Genomic DNA, 17,597 nt, shown 5'->3' with positions numbered 1-17,597 from the left:
AGTCAAAGATCTTTCAAAATAGGCTGGGCGTGGTAGCTCAAGCCTGCAATCCCAACACTTTGGTAGGCCGAGGTGAGAGGTTTGTTTGAGCCCAGGAGTTCGAGACCAGCCTAGGCAATATAGTGAGATCTCATCTTTGCAAAACATCAAAAAGTTAGCAGGGTGTGGTGGCATGCGCTGTTGACTGTTGTCCCAGTTACTCGGGAGGCTGAGGCGGGAGGATCACCTGAGCCCAGCAGATACAGGCTATGGTGAGTCATGATCATGCCACTGTATCCCAGCCTGGGGGACAAAGTGAGAACCCGACTCAAAAAAAAAAAAAGACCTTTCAAAAATAAAATCATTAACAATGATTTCACCCTGACACTTAAGTATATGAAACACATAAAAGTCATCACTCACCTTTTTCAAAGCACAAGCCTTTATTACTCTTTCGTATCGTTCCTTTTCATATTTCTTCCCAAATAAAATATTACTCCGTACAGTTCCTGAAAACACCCAGGGCTGCTGAGAAACATAGGCGATTCTTCCATGCACGCGGACAAGGCCCTCACTCGGGGGCAGTTCCCCGAGCACTGCACTTAACAGTGATGACTGAAACAGATGGTTAAAAAACAAAGGCTCACAGTCAACACTCAGGATAGAAGAAGCCACTGCAACACAGCTTTGCCCAGCCCAAGGGTTTGATAGACATAATTCTTGCATTTAAAATGCGATAAAGTACGGCGCTGGAAGTTGCAATAAAAAATTGGAAATAACACTATTGGCCAATGTAAACTAACGTTTTATAAGGCGTATTAATAAAATGAAGTGTAACAATCTACTCTGCCCTAAACAGTTTCCCCCAAAGGAAATGGTATGTGGAAAAAAGACCAAGTTAGAATGTTTATAGCAACAGAGTAGCCAAACATGATGTATATTTCATCTAGCCCATACGGAATGCAGTTGTTTCTGCATGCAGGTATCCTTTACTGGACAATATCTTTGCTCCCAAAAAAGCTAGGAAAGACTTTTATTTAAAGGCACCCTGGGATCATGTTTCTGGAGAGTGAAAATCAATTATAAAAGAAATAATCACCCTAACAGTTATACTTCCTATGTTTAGATTTCTAAATTTTTTGTTGTGTTGGAATGCAAGAGACTAAGTATATGTGTGACTCTTCAAGTCTTTTCCAACACACAGGTGTGGTGGGTCTGTGCCTGCCATTATTAGAGTGCTTACAACATTGAACGGGAATCATCTGTTGATATATCTGTCTCGCTCCAAAAACTGGGCGCTTCTGGAGGGCAATGGCATTGGGATCTTGCTTAGAGAAGGAGGGAGCCCACCCCGTGGAATTTATATATAAAAAGTTGTATTTATTCATGCATGTTTAAGCTTCAGTCACCTGCAAAGTACTCTCCGTTTCATGTGATACACCTACTGGGATGATTTTTCCACTGCTCAAAACAGTTTTTGAGCTCATCAATTTGGGTGCCTCTTAGTACTCCTGCTGTTTTGTTTGTTTGTTTGTCTCACCTCTGCCACATCAGCAAAAATGTTTCCCTCTGAGGACTTTTTTTCATCCAGGCACATAAAAAAAGTCACTTGGGATGAGACCAGGTAAATAGGGAGTGTGGGGTAGAGGGGTCATGCCGCTTTTGGTCAAAAACTGCTGAACACTCAGCAGGGTGTGGCCAGGTACAGTGCCATGGTGGAAGAGCCAGTTACCTGTTCGCCACAACTTGGGACATTTCCTCCACAATTGGTGACGCAACCTTCTCAAAACTTCCAGATAAAAACTTGGGTTGACCATTTGATACGGAAGAATACATTCAGAGTATACTACAAGGAACCTGACCTCCAAAAGATCATTCCAGGGTTTTCTTTTTAACACCCTCCCCTCCCGTATTTGTATCTTTTACCCTCAGCACAGTGCCACGCAACTGGTTGCACATTTACTAATAATGTGCATTCATGTGACTTGGAGAGGTCATGTGAAGACACGTTTAAAGTTTTTCAGAAGACAAACCTAGTACAACCTCCAGGGACCACTCTGACAAAAAGAAGTCCCCTCTGTCTCAGTCATTCCATCCCAAATAGAGGTTACATAAATAATTTTATTCATCGAGATGTCCAACTTCTAGACAAGGAGTTCCCAATTGTGCAACTTGAAGCATCAAGGAAAATATAGTTATGTACCGCCTAGATTTATTTGGCCACGTAACCTCCTTGTAAAATGAATATTCTGTGCACTGAGAAATGTCATTCCAGGCATACCCAGTTCAAACCTATGGGACACACAGCCTTGGGCTCAACTCCAAGAGTCTAATATAGGAAGGAGGGTTGCATCAAGCTACCAAAAGGCATCGAAGCTTACCTTTCCTGCTCCCACGGGTCCGACCACAGCTAACAATTCACCGGGTCTGACAGTAAAGGAAAGGCCTTGAAGCGTTGGGGTTTCTAATGCCTACAAATTAAAGTTTATAAAAACGTGCCCATTTCAATAAAGTACACAAGCCAGCTTTACAAAGTACAGAAAATAATACAGCAATCATTGATACAACAACACATCCCAGATCTGTCTCCTTCCTAATTTAAGATATGGTGTCCTGGAGTCCTATTCATACAATCACCACTTCTTTGTGGGGCTTGAAGTCCTTTAGCAACTTCCTTCTTTAAGGAAGGCCCGTTCCCTTAGACCAGATTTCCATATGATTGCAGCTCTAGACATCCACAGAATTTAGGTAGGAAAAAGCAACAAGGCAACCTTCTAGAAGTGAAAACTCCATGGCTCACACTAACTTACTAAAATTAAGAATTTAAAATTAAATTCTTAACATAATATTCAGTATGGGAAGTCATTTATAAGCTTTCATTAGGACCCCTGGTTTTAAGCTTTTACTTCATTAACTGCCACAAGGTGGCAGCATAAGTACACGGCATGCCCTTGATAAAGAAACGACATCGCTATCTCTCCATTTTCACTTGATAAAGAACAGATCTCAGTAGCTCAGTAAACAAGAAGACATTTTACAGTGTAAAGTCACTCTTGGCAAATGAACTTCCGCAAATGATGGTCAACGCTCATTTAACAACAAAAATGGGAAGTAACAAAATTAAAGATAAGATCCTGAGTCAAAGAGATAGTCTCAGTGTCATATGTTATAGGCAAGCACTATCTATCCTGAGTAGACAGGGCCAACACACTACTACTACTATAAACATTATGGATTCACGTGCTACAGCACACAATCCAATGCGAGGGGGAAAAGGATCAAATATTCATCACATACCAGAAATCACATTCCTCAACCATCTGTTAGCTTTAAGAGCGATTTAAGAGTCCATGCATGTTTTTACATATACTACATGTCTAAAACATTCTCAACAACTGCTAATGTTTTTTTTTTAAAAATGCTGTTTATTACAGTTCAGTTAATTCTTGAACAGACCAAACCAAATTCACTACTTTTATATGGAGCTTCTAAGTATGAAAAAATTCACTGATATGATTAAAGTATGTGCAGGGGGAAAGGAAAGAGTAAGGCAGGGCATGGAAAAGCAAATGAGCAGGTTTCTGCTTCCCATCCAAAGACAACCAGTACTTTGAATTATCTAACTTTTTGAAAAGGCAAACGCCAGATGGTATAAATAAGGAAAAGGATGGTTTCAAATTGAGAGTTTAAAACCTCAATAGTAGGAATCACCAACTGTCAGAACTTTAGTCCAACCCCAGATAGCAACACTATCTGAAGAAAATTGAGAATAACTACTGAAAATGAAGTAAAAAGAGCCGCCATGTGCAATGAATTTGGAAGAGACTTTACTCTCATACTTATGCTCTCCATCTGAATTTCCCAGAGTGGATCCGAAAGCCTTGACTGCCTAAGGAATACCTGGTGGTGGAGAAGCTAGCAAATGTATCTCAGCTCCAAACCCTTGTGTCCCCTTCAGGGGCCAGAATTCAGTAAAACACACTTTGGAAAATGCTCATCCATATCATAGAAAAACGATCAAGAGTGAATCAAAGGCAATACAGCCTCCTCAACTCCAGAACAGGATTCTTCAGAAGTGAATCTAGAGTCCCTGAAGGGAAGAATATCCCTGGGATAAGGAAGGCCCAATCCTTAAGGAGGAAGGAAGCAGGGTGAGGTCAACCCACAGGCAATCTAAAAAAGCTGAGGTGACCCAGCCCACAAACAGGTATGACCCAGAACTCTCTGGACCTGCACTCAACAACCGCCCTCCACATGTCAAGTGGGCACACATGATTAGGAAAATGTCAAAATACTAAAAGTAGCCGGGCTCAGTGGCTCAGCCTGTAATCCCGCGCCTTTGGGAGGCTGAGGTGAGTGGATTGCCTGAGCCCGTGGGTTCGAGACCCGCCTGGGCAGCGAGACCTCATCTCTACAATAGATCAAAAAATCAGCCGGGCATGGTAGCGCATGCCTGTAATTCCGGCTATTTGGAAGGCTGAGGCGGAAGGATCGCCGGAGCCCAGCAGGTCGAGGCTGCGGTGGCCGGGAGCGGCCACTGCACTCCAGTCTGGGCGACAGAGTGAGACTCCAATTCAAAAAAAAAAAAAAATACTAAAAGTATGGGGAAGAAAAAAAAGGTTCTAGATAATTTTCAAAATGAAAAGTTCCTCTGGAAATAACTGAATGGTCACTTACCAAAACAATCACAATTATTTCTATATAAACAGGCACACACCAAAATATGTTGATGCCTTATAAATATGTCCCATACCACATAATAAAATGGTCACACAACAAAATGGTCAGTTACTTTTAATCACTCATAAACTAGCCCCAGATTTTACTGGAAGTATAAAAACTACCCAGAAGAAGCTGTTTTTCAATACGTGAGAAACTTTTTTTTTTCAGTTTCTCTATTCCGTCCCATGTACCTAACAACTATTTCTGATTTAATTACATTTTACTCAGCATCGACTCCAAGAGAGTGAGCTACATACAAAAAGCAGCTTTCCATCAGGGCCTTTCTGAGGGCAGGAGTGTGCCTTCCCCCACCAGGAGGCCAGGGCTGGCACTGCTCTCCTATGACCAGAAGGGGGCAGCATTCGCCGGCTCAGGTGGCTCAGCCCCTTCATCACACCAGCTCCCCAGACACTGATGCGAGCACTGACTGAGCCCGTTTTCTCCACCAGACCCAGGACTAGGCCCTGGGGACACAGCAGTGTACAAAGTAGATGAAAACCCCTGCCCCCATGGAGAGGTGGAGGCTCCCATGGGGCCACCAATTTTACAACTTAGAGAATGAGTGCAAGTTCATTCATTTCATAAAGGAGACTAAGGTCACAGAAAAGACCTTCCCTTAAACACCTCCCGGACCATCCACAAAGCTGCTGCTGGGGTCCATCTCTTTCTCCTAACTTCCCACGCAGCACACTAGTCATTCCTCCTAAGCTTCTCCAAACCCCCCAATGTCTGCGCCCCTTCCCACACTCTCACCCACGACCTCACTAGACATGACCCGATGACTTTCCAGCATGGGGCAAAATTGCTCCACAAACAAGGACCAGAAAACAGAATGAAGTGCTCTGTTTACAATACAAACTGTGAAGGAAGTCTAAGAACATGGCTGGGTATAACCCCAGCACTTTGGGAGGCCAAGGCAAGAGGACTGCTTGAGCCCAGGAATTTGAGACCAGCCTAGGCAACACAGCGAGACATCATTTCTATCAAAAAAAACAAAAACAAAAAAATCAAAAAATTAGCCAGACATAGTAGTGCAAACCTGCAGTCCCAGCTACTGAGGAGGCTGAGGCAGAACAATCACCTGAGCCCCGGAAGTCGAGGCTATGGTAAACCATGGCCCGATCAGGATCATGTCTCCAGTATGGGTGACAGACTGAGACTCCCAACTCAAAAGAGAGAGAGAGAGAGAGAGAGAGAGAGAGAGAGAGAGAGTCCATGAATATGTGAACATGTTATAGGAACAAAACAGCCCATTTTATAACGTTGTAGAGTTTGATACAAAAGAAATTTGGTAATGGCCTACACAGTGTTTAGCTACCTCAGTGCTTCAACTAGTTCAACTGCTTTCACCCAGAGTGCTTTTTTTTATATAATGGAGTGTTAATGGTGCTTTGGTCAATGCTTAAAGTGTATTACAGTGGGACACGCAGGTAGGGAGAAACTGTCGGGTCAGGCGATGCACCTTGTGTGACTTTGTAGGTGCACAAGGTGCAGTGATGTGGTTTTATATATGCAGGAACACATCACTGTTTTGTTGGCAGAGATGGACTGCAATGCACTGCATCAGGATTAGGTGAACATGACACAGGTAGCAGGGTACTCAGAGCCACAAGCATGTACAGAAAAGAGGCACCAAGGGAGTTTTCACATTTGCACCACAGAAATAGTGGAGAGAAGCTGGGACAAAGTGCTACTCAAATATCTATTTAATCTCAGCTCCTACAAACTTCAGTTCAACTCAAAGTCAGTTGCAGAGAGGAAAGGGAGAGGAGAAAAGGGAGAGGAGAGAGGAAAGAAGTGCCAGCACCACCCACCTGTTTCCAGCAGCCCAAGAGGCCCTAGTGCCCTAAGAACAGCCCCCCGCCTTGTGGTGCCAACTCCTGCAGGTAGCCAGACCCCTGGGTTCTGCTGTTGGTGGCCAGCCTCTGAGCCCTCTGGGAGATATCACCTCAAACCCCAGGGCTGGGTGCAGTTTCCTGCCAAGGCCAGTCTGAGGTGGCCTCCGCTACCATTGCTTTCCCTTTGTATGTGTTCTTCATCTACCTAGCGGATGAACTCCCAGCAGAAATCCCCCCTCCTGTGCTAGTTGTTTTCTCAACTAACCCAGACTGAGACAGGAGGATTTGTAGAGGACCACAGACTCGGGAGGAGGAAGGCACTGGAATTGTGGGTAAAGGGGGGTGCACTGAGTCTGCAAGTCCAAACACTTTTGGAGGGTGTCCCCTGCTGCTGTTTCTGTTGGCCTAAATGTCAGTCAACCAAGTGTTGGAAAACCCTTATAGCCTTGCCTATTACCTCCCAGCCAGACAAGCCCTCCTGTGAGGAAGTCTGGAGTTGGCCTCACTTGCCTGCTGCCTCCTCCCTGCCAGAGGTAGCCAGTGCCACACATACTCTTAGAATAGGGGAGCTCCCATCCCATCTCCATGGCAATAACCCAAATGCTGGGTCTTTCTCAATATGTGATAGGATGATCTGAAAACATTAAGGTAAAAGTTACAATGAGCCCAAAGTCTCTGTAACAAATTATAACAAACTTATCAGTTAACCCATTCCATACTGCATCCCTAGTCTGTCCAATCCTATAAACTCTAACATTATCACTATCTAAACTTCCTGACATCCACTTCAAAATAAGGTAACGCTTTTAAAGTGTTTTTGCAAATGCGATGAACTACATCTTAGTCTGATTTCATATCTACTTTCTATTAATTATAAACCTTACTCCTGATTTTGAGAATTTTTATAACATTTTCAGTAAATGAGCAAGTCACATTTCATACTGTGTGTAAAATCTCAAAATTCTCTATTCAAACAATAGAGATGTGTTCACACACTGTCTTTTAGCAGTCATGTTCTTGCAGTGGAAGATACGTTACCTTATCCCAAAAAGCACTCAAGTCTTGCATGTGCACCATCATTTTACCATCTGATGGCAGTTGGGAATTGTACTGTGATATCTCATCAAGTAACAGAAAGTCCTAAAGAAAAAGAAAAAGCACAGATTGTTTAAACCATAGAAATAAAAGCACAAACAAAAATCTTGACTTTCATGGAATGTACAATATTGAACTTTACACAACCTACAGATAATTCTATCAACAGCATTTAAAGTACTGGTTCACATCAGAAAATACTATCTATTTAATAAATAAATAAATAAGCATAGGAAGAGTTCATGCCCAAGAGGCAACTATCTTTCTAATTTCTTCAACAAGTGTACTACTTCCTTCCTAAGGAAAAAAATATTGCTCCCGAGTTGAACACGCTTAGAACCTGGATATTTTTATGGTTTTACTTTTGTGTTGCCAACATAAAACACGCAAGTTGGTAGGAGATGGCCCAACAAATATTTACTGAATCCTCACCATGTGCCAAGCATCATGCCAGATGCTAGGGAACACAAAGGTGAAGGCCAACCCCAGTCTCAGGAATCGAGACGGCCCAAAAGGATAGGCAGGGAATACAGGCCAAAGGCCAAAACCCCAAAGGCAGTTTTGGCCCTGCCCATCTGTGTGCTGGGCCCACTGGATGAATATTTAAGTGTTTTTTTAAAAAATTATTCTTATTTTTTTAAAGAGGTGAGGTCTAAGTATGCTGCCTAAGCTGGTCTCAAACTCGTGGCCTCTCTGGTCTCAAGCAATCCTCCCACCTCAGCCTCCCAAGTAGCTAAGATTACAGGTGTGAGCCACTGCACCCGACTGACTGGGCACTTAGATTCACGCTGCCTTTCCCTTCCTTCATATGTACCAAATGAACATATCACAACTTGTCATTCACTATCACTTAAGTCATCATTCTTTTTAAAAAAAAATGCTCTTATGATTTTTTTAAATAAATATTTTATAAGCATCTTTTCACACTCACTTATCTTTTTTCCTTAGAGCCCTTTCCTTGACAGCAGGAATGGCCATACCTTCCACTTCTTGCTATTTTCCACACGAGTTAGCAGCTATTCAATGCAATGTAACTGAATAAAACAGAGTCCTGCTAACCATTACAAATCCAACAATAACATATGGGAAAACTTCCTACTGCTCCTCAAATACCAGCTGAAATTCAACGAGAAAAGCACCAGTGGCTCAGAAATTGAAAAAACAAGCTAGACCACCCCCACTCCCCAATATTTTGAACATGTGGCAGAAGCCGTCGGCTGTCATCAAAATCTGCTCTCAATATTCTGTGGTTAACAAAATCCCCAATTTTTAGCTGGCGCATGGAAGTCCAGAGCAAGGACCACTCTTCCCAGCCTCCTTGCAGCCAGGTGCAGCCACAGGACTTAAGTTCAAACCAATGGAATGTGACAATATCCAGGAACCTTCCTGCACCACTGCCTAGGTCTTGGAAGCAGCCACTGTGGTCCAGGTACAGGAATGACAAGAAAGTGTCATGCTAGCCAAGGAACCTAAAATGGTTCCTTGAATTGTGTCCCCCCACTATAGTTTGAATGTATCCTTTCCAAAATCCAGGTGTTGAAACTTAATGGTCAATGTGATGGTATTAAGAGGAGGGGTCTTTACTAAGCGATCAGGCCTTGTGGGCTCTTTTCTTATGAATGGAATGAAAGACCTTATACAAGAAGCCTCAGTCTGGCACAGTGGGTCACACCTGTAATCCCAGTACTTTGAGAGGTCAAGGTGGGAGGAGCACTTGATCCCAGGAGTTCAAGACCAGCTTGGGCAATAAGACCCTTGTCTCTAAAATAAAAAATAAAAAATAAAAATTCAAAAAACTAGCCAGACATGTCATAGTGACATGCACTTATATAGTCCCAGCTACTCAGGAGGCTGAGGCAGGAAGACTGCCTGAGTCCAAGAGGTCAAGGCTGCAATGAGCTGTGATTGTACCACTGCACTCAAACCTGGGTGACAGGGTGAGACCCTGACTCAAAAATAATCATAACAAGAGGCTTCATGCAGTATTCAGCTCTCTAGCCCTCTGCCTTCTGTTGTATGAGGACAAAGAATTCCTCCCCTCTGGAGGAGGCAGCAGCAAGGCACCATCTTGAAAGCAGATAGCAGGCCTCCCTAGACGACCAAACCTGATAGCACCTTGATCTTGGACTTCTCAGCCTCCAGAACTATGAAAAATAAATAGTTCTTTATAAATTACCCAGCGTGATGTGTTTTGTTACAGCATCCCAAACAGACTAAGACATCCCCCCAAAAGATAAAGTTCTAACCCTAGTACCTCAAAATGTGACTTTATTTGGAATATGATTGTTGTAGATGTAACTAAGAAAGATGAAGTCGTACTGGAGTACAGCGGGTCCCAAACCCAACATGATTGAACCGGATGTGGTGGTTCATACCTATAATCCCAGCACTTTGGGAGGTTGAGGCAGGAAGATTGGCTTGAGCCCAGGAGTTCAAGACCAACCTGGGCAATATAGCAAGAGCTTGTCTCTACAAAATGTCAAAAAATGAGCCGAGCATGGTGGCACAAGCCTAGTCCCAGCTATTCAAGAGGCAGAGCCGGAAAAACCACCTGAGGCAAGGAGGTCAAGGCTGCGGTAGCCGTGATCATGCCACTGTGTTCTAGCATGGGCAACAGAGTGAGACCCTGACTCAAAAAAAAAAATCCTACATGATTAATATCATTATTAGAAGAGAGACATACAGGCAGAAAACATACAGGCAAGGAATGATGGAGACAGAGGATGCAGGGATACAACTGCCAGCCAAGGAACTCTAAGGATGGCCAGCAAGCACCAGGGGCTAGAAGAGGGGAAGAAGAGCCTCTCCTATGAGTTCGAGAAGGAGCATGGCCCTGATGACACCTTGGCTTCAGATGTCCTGCCTGCAGAACTATAAGAGAATAAGTTTCTGTTGTTCTAAGTTATCACGTTTCTGGTACTTTGTTATAGCAGCTCATGAGAAAAATAAACCACCTTGTATAAATGGCTGTAACATGGGTATTCTAGAATCCACAGGAAAGTCTAATCCTAATAAAAGAGGCAACTGAAATGAGCATGTTTGAGAAAGAGAAAACGACACTTATCTAAGTTAGCTATTTCTTCCTCTAAAAATTGTAAACACCCTTTAAGTCCTTAAAATTCTTGTCTACCACCCCAAAGAGCTACAAATTTGACTGCTATGCTATACTTCAAAAAAACGACTGGTAAAAATGGAAAATAAAAACTTTCTTCTGTGTAGGAAAAGGGAAATACAGCCCTGTGCATTTCTCTCAAAGACTCGGCAAACACAAGACACCACCTGTTCACCTGCTCCCTGCCCACTCTCCAGCCTCACTGAGAACCTGCTTGGGACTGGGCACTCCTGCTTCTCCCTGCACAAGTCCATGTTCCAGCAAGGAGACAGACGCTGGCTTGAGGACTGTGCTGCAAGCTTGAGCACAGCAACTCTGCCCTCTCCACCACCTCTCCCATGGTCACCAGGTAATGATTCTGGCCTATTCTACCACAATTCACCGTTCCTCCTAAAACAACCCAGTTTCAGAAGCTCACTGACTACCAATCATTTGAATTACTCATAACATTTTTTTGCTGCTCGCTTGATACTTCCTGGTTCCTTCTCCAACACCCCCAAACCTAGCCCAAACGGCACTCCCTCTGGACCTTCTTGAAACTGAATATGTACACTGTGCTGAAAACCCTTCAAGGGCCCGCTACCACTTGATTCACACTCCTAGTGTGGCTTTCGCCTTGATACCCTGAGTCCTAATCCCACCCCATCCTTCCAGGGCCATCCCAAAAGCTAATCCTGCTCGGAACCAACTCAGGAAGGCCACAGCTGGTACTGATAGTTACAAAGAGGGTAGAGATGTGCCACTCACGCACTCACAGACACATCCGCTCACTCACTCACACGAACACAGACCTGACGCCAACTAACACCACGCAGCAAGCACATAGTCAGGCCCGGGGTGATGACTCATGCCTGTAATCCCAGCACTTTGGGAGGCAGAGGCAGAAGGACTACTTGAGCCCAGGAGCTTGAGTCACAGACCAGCCTAGGCAAATTAGCGAGACCTTGTCTCTAAAAAAAACTTTTTTAATGAGATGAGTGTGGTAGTGTGCACTTGTTCCAGCTGCTCAAGAGGCTGAGGCAGAAGGATCACCAGAGCCCAGGAGTTTGAGGCTGCCGTTAGCTATGATTGTGCCATTGCACTGCGGCCTGGGCAATAAAGTGAAACTCTGACTCAAAAACAAACAAACAAAAACTTCTTCACAGACTGGTTTAATTATTCAAACCATTAGCTATGGTACAAATGTCTTACACAGTATACACGAGCACAGCCACAAGCAAACGGCTATATAAAATTCAAATTTTGGCTTAAATGTAGACCAAAACATCAAATTCAATATTCAGTGTGCACATGTTAGAACAGAAATTCCTTGCCTTCAAAACGAAAAACTATGCTCAAAGTAAGGAAGTAAATCTATTGAGCTCTGTCCATAAACAATTGGTCTGATTGGAGAAGTTAGTCAATCAGTGGTTAAATGAGACACATTCAACACATGAACAGCTTGTAAAGGTGCCAGAAGGGCTGGTTATACTTTTCTCAAGTACTCAGGCAGATAAAAAAGCTGAAATTAAATTGCCACCACAGCGAGGAAGTACATCCCCAGAACGGGTCATGCGGGAAAGTATGTGACGTCGGAACTCGAATCAAACAGATTGACCTCAGAGTGTATGATAGGCAGAAACCTAAGCAGCTTTGGAAACAATATAACCTCAGAGCCACATTTAACTGGCTGTTGAAGTCGCTGAAGACTTTTGGTGCTTTGAAGACAAGAGCTTTCATAATCCCATCGGACTTGCTCAATGCCAAGGCCATCAGGTCATTCCTTACCAAGAGAAAAAGAAAGGGAACTTTTAGGGCCTATAAACTTCCTAAGAAATCCTTCATTTTCTGACATGGGAAGGAGAAAGTTGAAAAGTATGTGTGAAAAAGAAAACACTACATTATCAAGCCCACGTGTGGGTTTGTCTACTGAATCTGTCACCCAACAATATCTCAAAAGGAAGAAGGTGAGGCAAAATGGTCTTACTGGAAAATCATTCAAGAGGACCCAGTCCACTGAGTCTGCTGGGGACAGGGCTGCAGCAAGATCCAAGGAATTTAGGAACACCATTTTCTAAACTCTAGGTGCCTACCAAGCTTACGGCCTAGCTATATAGTCAAGCACTGTCAAGTTCTGATCCCGGACAGTATACTGGGTAGACCTATTCTTCCTCTTCTACCGGCATCTCCACCTTCTAATTGCTCATTAGCACACACAAGTGAGAAGCCAGGGAAGGAAGAAAAGTGAACACTGGATCAGTTCATTACATTCACTGTCTGTGACCTCAATTTGCTAACAAAGGAGGCTGAATTAGGCAGATCCCATTTGCGGGTCTTGCAGCAAACATCTGGATATTTCAAAAGCATCTCAGGCTTCCCCCAGAGCTGGCCCCCTTCTTGTATTCCATATTTCTGAGAATTCAGATGATTTTTACAGCCCAAGAAACCAAAGCAGGCCTTGATCCCTCCTTCTGACTCACTTCTTCCCCACCCCCGCACCCAACTCCAGACACGTTTCCGAGTAGCTCTCAAATCTATCCAAGGTTCTTGACTTGGCCCTAGTCCAAATCACATCGTCTTCTTCCTGGACTGCTTCCTGCACCAGCCACTCGATGCATCTCCCTGCTTCCTCTGGACCCCACAGTCCCACCTCCTCCAACCCATTCCCCCACTGCAGCCAGGGTGACTCCGAAAAAGCTAAAATCCTAAATACTGCCAGTAGAACACCATACAGACCTCTGCTCAGGCCTCTAACACCCTCGACTCTGCAGACTCAGACATTTTCAGTTTCTCAAAATACATGGATCATCTTGTGCACTGAGAACTTCTATCACATAGCTTCTCCCATGGAAATGCAAGGCCTCCGCCTCCCACCTGCCCCAGTCCACACGATCTTCCCCAGCCCCCTCCACCACCAACCCCAGAATTCTCCAGGTCACTTTTCGAGCCTTCCATGAAGCACTACCTTCACAATGGCATCACCATCTCTACCAAAGCACCTTGTGGCACCTGGGACTTTGCCTTCCAAGGATAATGACACATAAATGCACATCAACACCGGGTTTAATTGATATTTATTCAACTCCCACTTGATGATTATAAGTTCCCAGCGATCAGGACTTCTGTGCATTGGATATAAACATCTACCATGGTGCCAGCTTTAAGCTAGGGCTCAATTATTTTCTAAAGTAAATGACTGAATGAATAAATGATTTCAAATTTTTTCTGCAAGAGACTAGCACAGACCAAGACAGGTGGTTTGTGTTCTTCCTCTCAAGTGACTTTCTTCTTAAGTGATTCCAGTGCCTTTTATATTTGCTAAATACATTCTGACCTCATGGGCTTTTTCACCCCCACAACTAGGGCAATGTTTCCCAAATGTGGCACATTCTCAGGGACATGAGGACACTTCCTAAAGACATCAATACCTTGGGTCTCAGTCAATGCCTAGTAAAGCAGAGTATTCAAAGTGTAATAATTTAGTTTTAATAAGCACCCCAGGTGATTGATAAACTAGAAGGCAAAATTTTTAGATATAACAAACCTGCCTAGATGTCAACGTGAAAGTGTTTTCCAGATGAGATTAGTCCTTAGATCAGTAGAATTTGAGCAAAGCAGATTGCCCAACATAATGTGAGTGGGCCTCATCTAGCCAGTTGAAGGCCTTTATGAGAAAGAAGGCGTTTATGAGAAAAAAGAGGAAATTCTGCCTCAAGACTGTCCTTGGACTCAAGCTACAACATCTGCTCCTTCCCAGGTCTCCAGCCTGCCGCACTACCCTGTAGGTTTTAGACTTACCATGCCTCCTCCACAGGTGTGAGCTAATTTCTTTTTTTTTTTGACTCAAGATCTCTCTGTCACTTAGGCTGGAGTGAGATTGTGGCTCACCGCAATCTCAACCTCCTGGGCTCAGGTGATCTTTCTGCCTCAGCCTCCCAAGTAGCTACGACTACAGGCACACAGCACCATGCCCAACTAATTTTTTTTTTTTTTTTTGTAGAAATGAGGTCTTGCTCTGCTGCTTAGCTAGTCTCAAACTCCTGGGCTCAAGCAATTCTCTCACCTCAGTCTCCCAAAGTGCTGAAATTACAGGTGTGAGCCAATTTCTTAAAATCACTCAATCTCTTTCTGTATGTACACACGCATACCCCCACTGGTTCTGTTTTCTTGGAGAACCCTGACTAAAACAGAGGGTTTTCTAAATAAGTGAGACAAAGTATGAAATGACCTCCCAGACATCTAGTCCAATCACCTTACTTAGAGACAAGGAAACCGAGACCCAGAGAGTCCTTAGTCTGAGTTCTCTCCATATCCTGAATGAGGTTGGTCCTCTCTCAAATGTTTTCTGTGGCCTCTACCAGGCTGCCACACGGAAGCAGCATCTGCAGCTCAGTCGTCCTGAGCGACGGTCCCGTGTGGGAGTAGGAATGCGCACTCCTCAGACAGAACAACCAGGCTGAGACCTCTAATCAGCTTTCTGCTAGCTGGGAAGACCTGCCAGTGCCATTTAACCTCCAATGCTTCCATTTCTTCATCTGTAAAACAGGAATGATGGAGGAGTTGCACGATGTAAAGGAATGTATACATGACCCTTGGAACACTGCCTAGCACCAGTTACCTGGTCAATTCTCATCATTATAACCTGTTCATAAATAAGGCTCCATGGTTTTGACTTTCATTTATCTTGTGATAGGTGGTAAGGTAGTCAGACTAACTTTATTAACCAAGTAAGACTGTTTCTATTGATCTACCTGGCCCAAGAAAGCCCAGCTGTTTCAGGCCAACAGAGGTTATGCAAATGCTGGACACACCCCTCTCTTTGGAGTGGCAGGTTCACCAAGACCAATCAGATCTGAGAGAAACAGACAGACACACAGAACAAAGGAAAGACTGAGATCCAGTCCCACAATGGACAAGACCCAGTTCCTGTGGGTCGAGACCTCACAAGGGCTGGTGTCCCAGCAATGCCCAACTCGAAACTGCTTCCTCATCCAGCCTTGCACTGCCAGGAACAGAAGTACTGAGAAAGTCGTGGGAGCTAGACAGAAAGCTCGGTGGCATTTGCTTAAATCAAAGACAGAAGGGAAGGCACCCCAGGGGAATGGAAAGAGGGAATAAGGGAGCAAAGACCCCAAAGCAGGAAAAGAGACAAGTCCCCCCCACCTGGTGCAGGGTCATGTGCCAGGAAACACACCATGTGGCCAGGTGAGTCTTACACCAAGAGTTCAAAAATTTGAGTCTGAAGGAAACAGAGAACCATTGAAGGTTTTTCAAGTAAGACTAGATTATTAAAACAACACTAAAGGAAACATTCCACATGTCAGAGGATACTAAGGCTGCAATACAGGAAACGTAACAATGGTTAAGAAACCAGGGCTCTAAGTGAATTCCTAGTTCTACATGTATAAGTTATGTGAAGATGGGCGACCTAACCTGTTGCAGGAACCTGTTTCTTTCTCTGTAAAGTGGGGACACTAATACTCATCTCACTTGACTGTTGTCAAGATAAAATGATAACACGTCAAGGCTTCCAAGAACCCTGGCCCAAAGCACACACGGGCACCTGCAATCAAAACAGGCAGAAGCCAACAACAGCAACAGCAACAACACAATTGCAGCAGCACAACATACACACGAAAGTTGTAGTATACACTCAGAATGATACCAGGATCAAAGTATACTCCTAAATACGTTCTTCTAAGATGCAAAAGCTATATAAAAAATGTTAAGCCGGGCTCGGTGGCTCAGCCTGTAATCCTGCGCCTTTGGGAGGCTGAGGTGAGTGGATTGCCTGAGCCCGCGGGTTCGAGACCCGCCTGGGCAGCGAGACCTCATCTCTACAATAAATCAAAAAATCACCGGGCGTGGTAGCGCATGCCTGTAATTCCGGCTACTTGGAAGGCTGAGGCGGAAGGATCGCCGGAGCCCACCAGGCGAGGCTGCGGTGGCCGGGAGCGGCCACTGCACTACAGTCTGGGCGACAGACTGAGACTCCAACTCAAAAAAAAAAAAAAAAAAAAATGTTCTCCCAAACTGCATGAATCACACCCTTAATAATATTACTTGAACCTGTTGTCAGAAAGAATGATAAACTCAGGGGACCAGAATTGACCCTGTATGATTGATTTGCCTTATAGATAATATTTTTTAAATAAAATCGAAGCTTGCTGATCAGTAGTGGGAATATGCCTAGGAATAGCCACCACACTCCAGTCTGAGCAACATAACAAGATCCTGTCTTTAAAAAACAACAACAACTTCATCATAAAAAAATCTTGGCTTTTATGACAAGCTCCACCCCCACCTCCCTAAAATCAGATACGTTCACTGAATACTATTCTTGGGCCTCCTTCTCTATTGAAAATCAGAAACAAAACAAAGTACATTTTTTAATAGCCTGGACACTCAAGTTCCTGCCAGGCCCTCTCACAGAGCCAACTCATCTTAATTTTAGACCTATTCATAAGCACAAATACTTGAGCAACTATTATGATCCAGGCCCTTATCTTGTTGATTGTCTTCCCTTAGCGATTTAGGGAGAGCTATTCAGGAAAAGGGGACAGTGGGTTTGGCGGATGCTATGGCTAGAATGAATTTGCCCCTTCAAAATTCACAGGGTGGAACTTACACCTCAGTGTAAAAATTTTAAGAGGAAAGGCCTTTAGGAGGTGATTAGGCCATAAGGGTAGTATCCTCATGAATGGTATCCATGCCCTTATTAAAAGCTGGAAGGAATTAGTCAGGCCCTTTTTTTTTTTTGAGTTGGAGTCTCACTCTGTCGCCCAGACAGGAGTGCAGTGGCCACTGCAGCCTCTACCTGCTGCGCTCCAGTGATCCTTCTGCCTCAGCCTTCCAAGTAGCTGGAATTACAG

General features: G+C 44.1%; 1 protein-coding gene across 1 annotated transcript in view; it reads right to left on the bottom strand.

Moving 5' to 3' along the window:
• Window positions 1-17,597, bottom strand: part of ABCC4 (ATP binding cassette subfamily C member 4) — a gene marked incomplete at its 3' end in the record, with an annotated part of 131,320 nt that overhangs the window by 68,582 nt on the left and 45,141 nt on the right. The window contains exons 9-11 of the mRNA XM_021705970.1: window positions 7,578-7,679; window positions 2,361-2,450; window positions 403-594 (exon numbers count right to left, since the gene is read on the bottom strand). Of these exons, the coding sequence (XP_021561645.1) occupies window positions 403-594; window positions 2,361-2,450; window positions 7,578-7,679 (384 nt within the window). The remainder of the gene's footprint in view (window positions 1-402; window positions 595-2,360; window positions 2,451-7,577; window positions 7,680-17,597) is intronic.

This window comes from Carlito syrichta, unplaced genomic scaffold (assembly GCF_000164805.1).
Source record: "Carlito syrichta isolate Samal-C Ts95f unplaced genomic scaffold, Tarsius_syrichta-2.0.1 Scaffold314864, whole genome shotgun sequence".
NCBI lineage: Eukaryota > Metazoa > Chordata > Mammalia > Primates > Tarsiidae > Carlito > Carlito syrichta.
The sequence above is the reverse complement of the archived record's forward strand: the minus strand, read 5'-3'. Positions and strand labels throughout refer to the sequence as shown.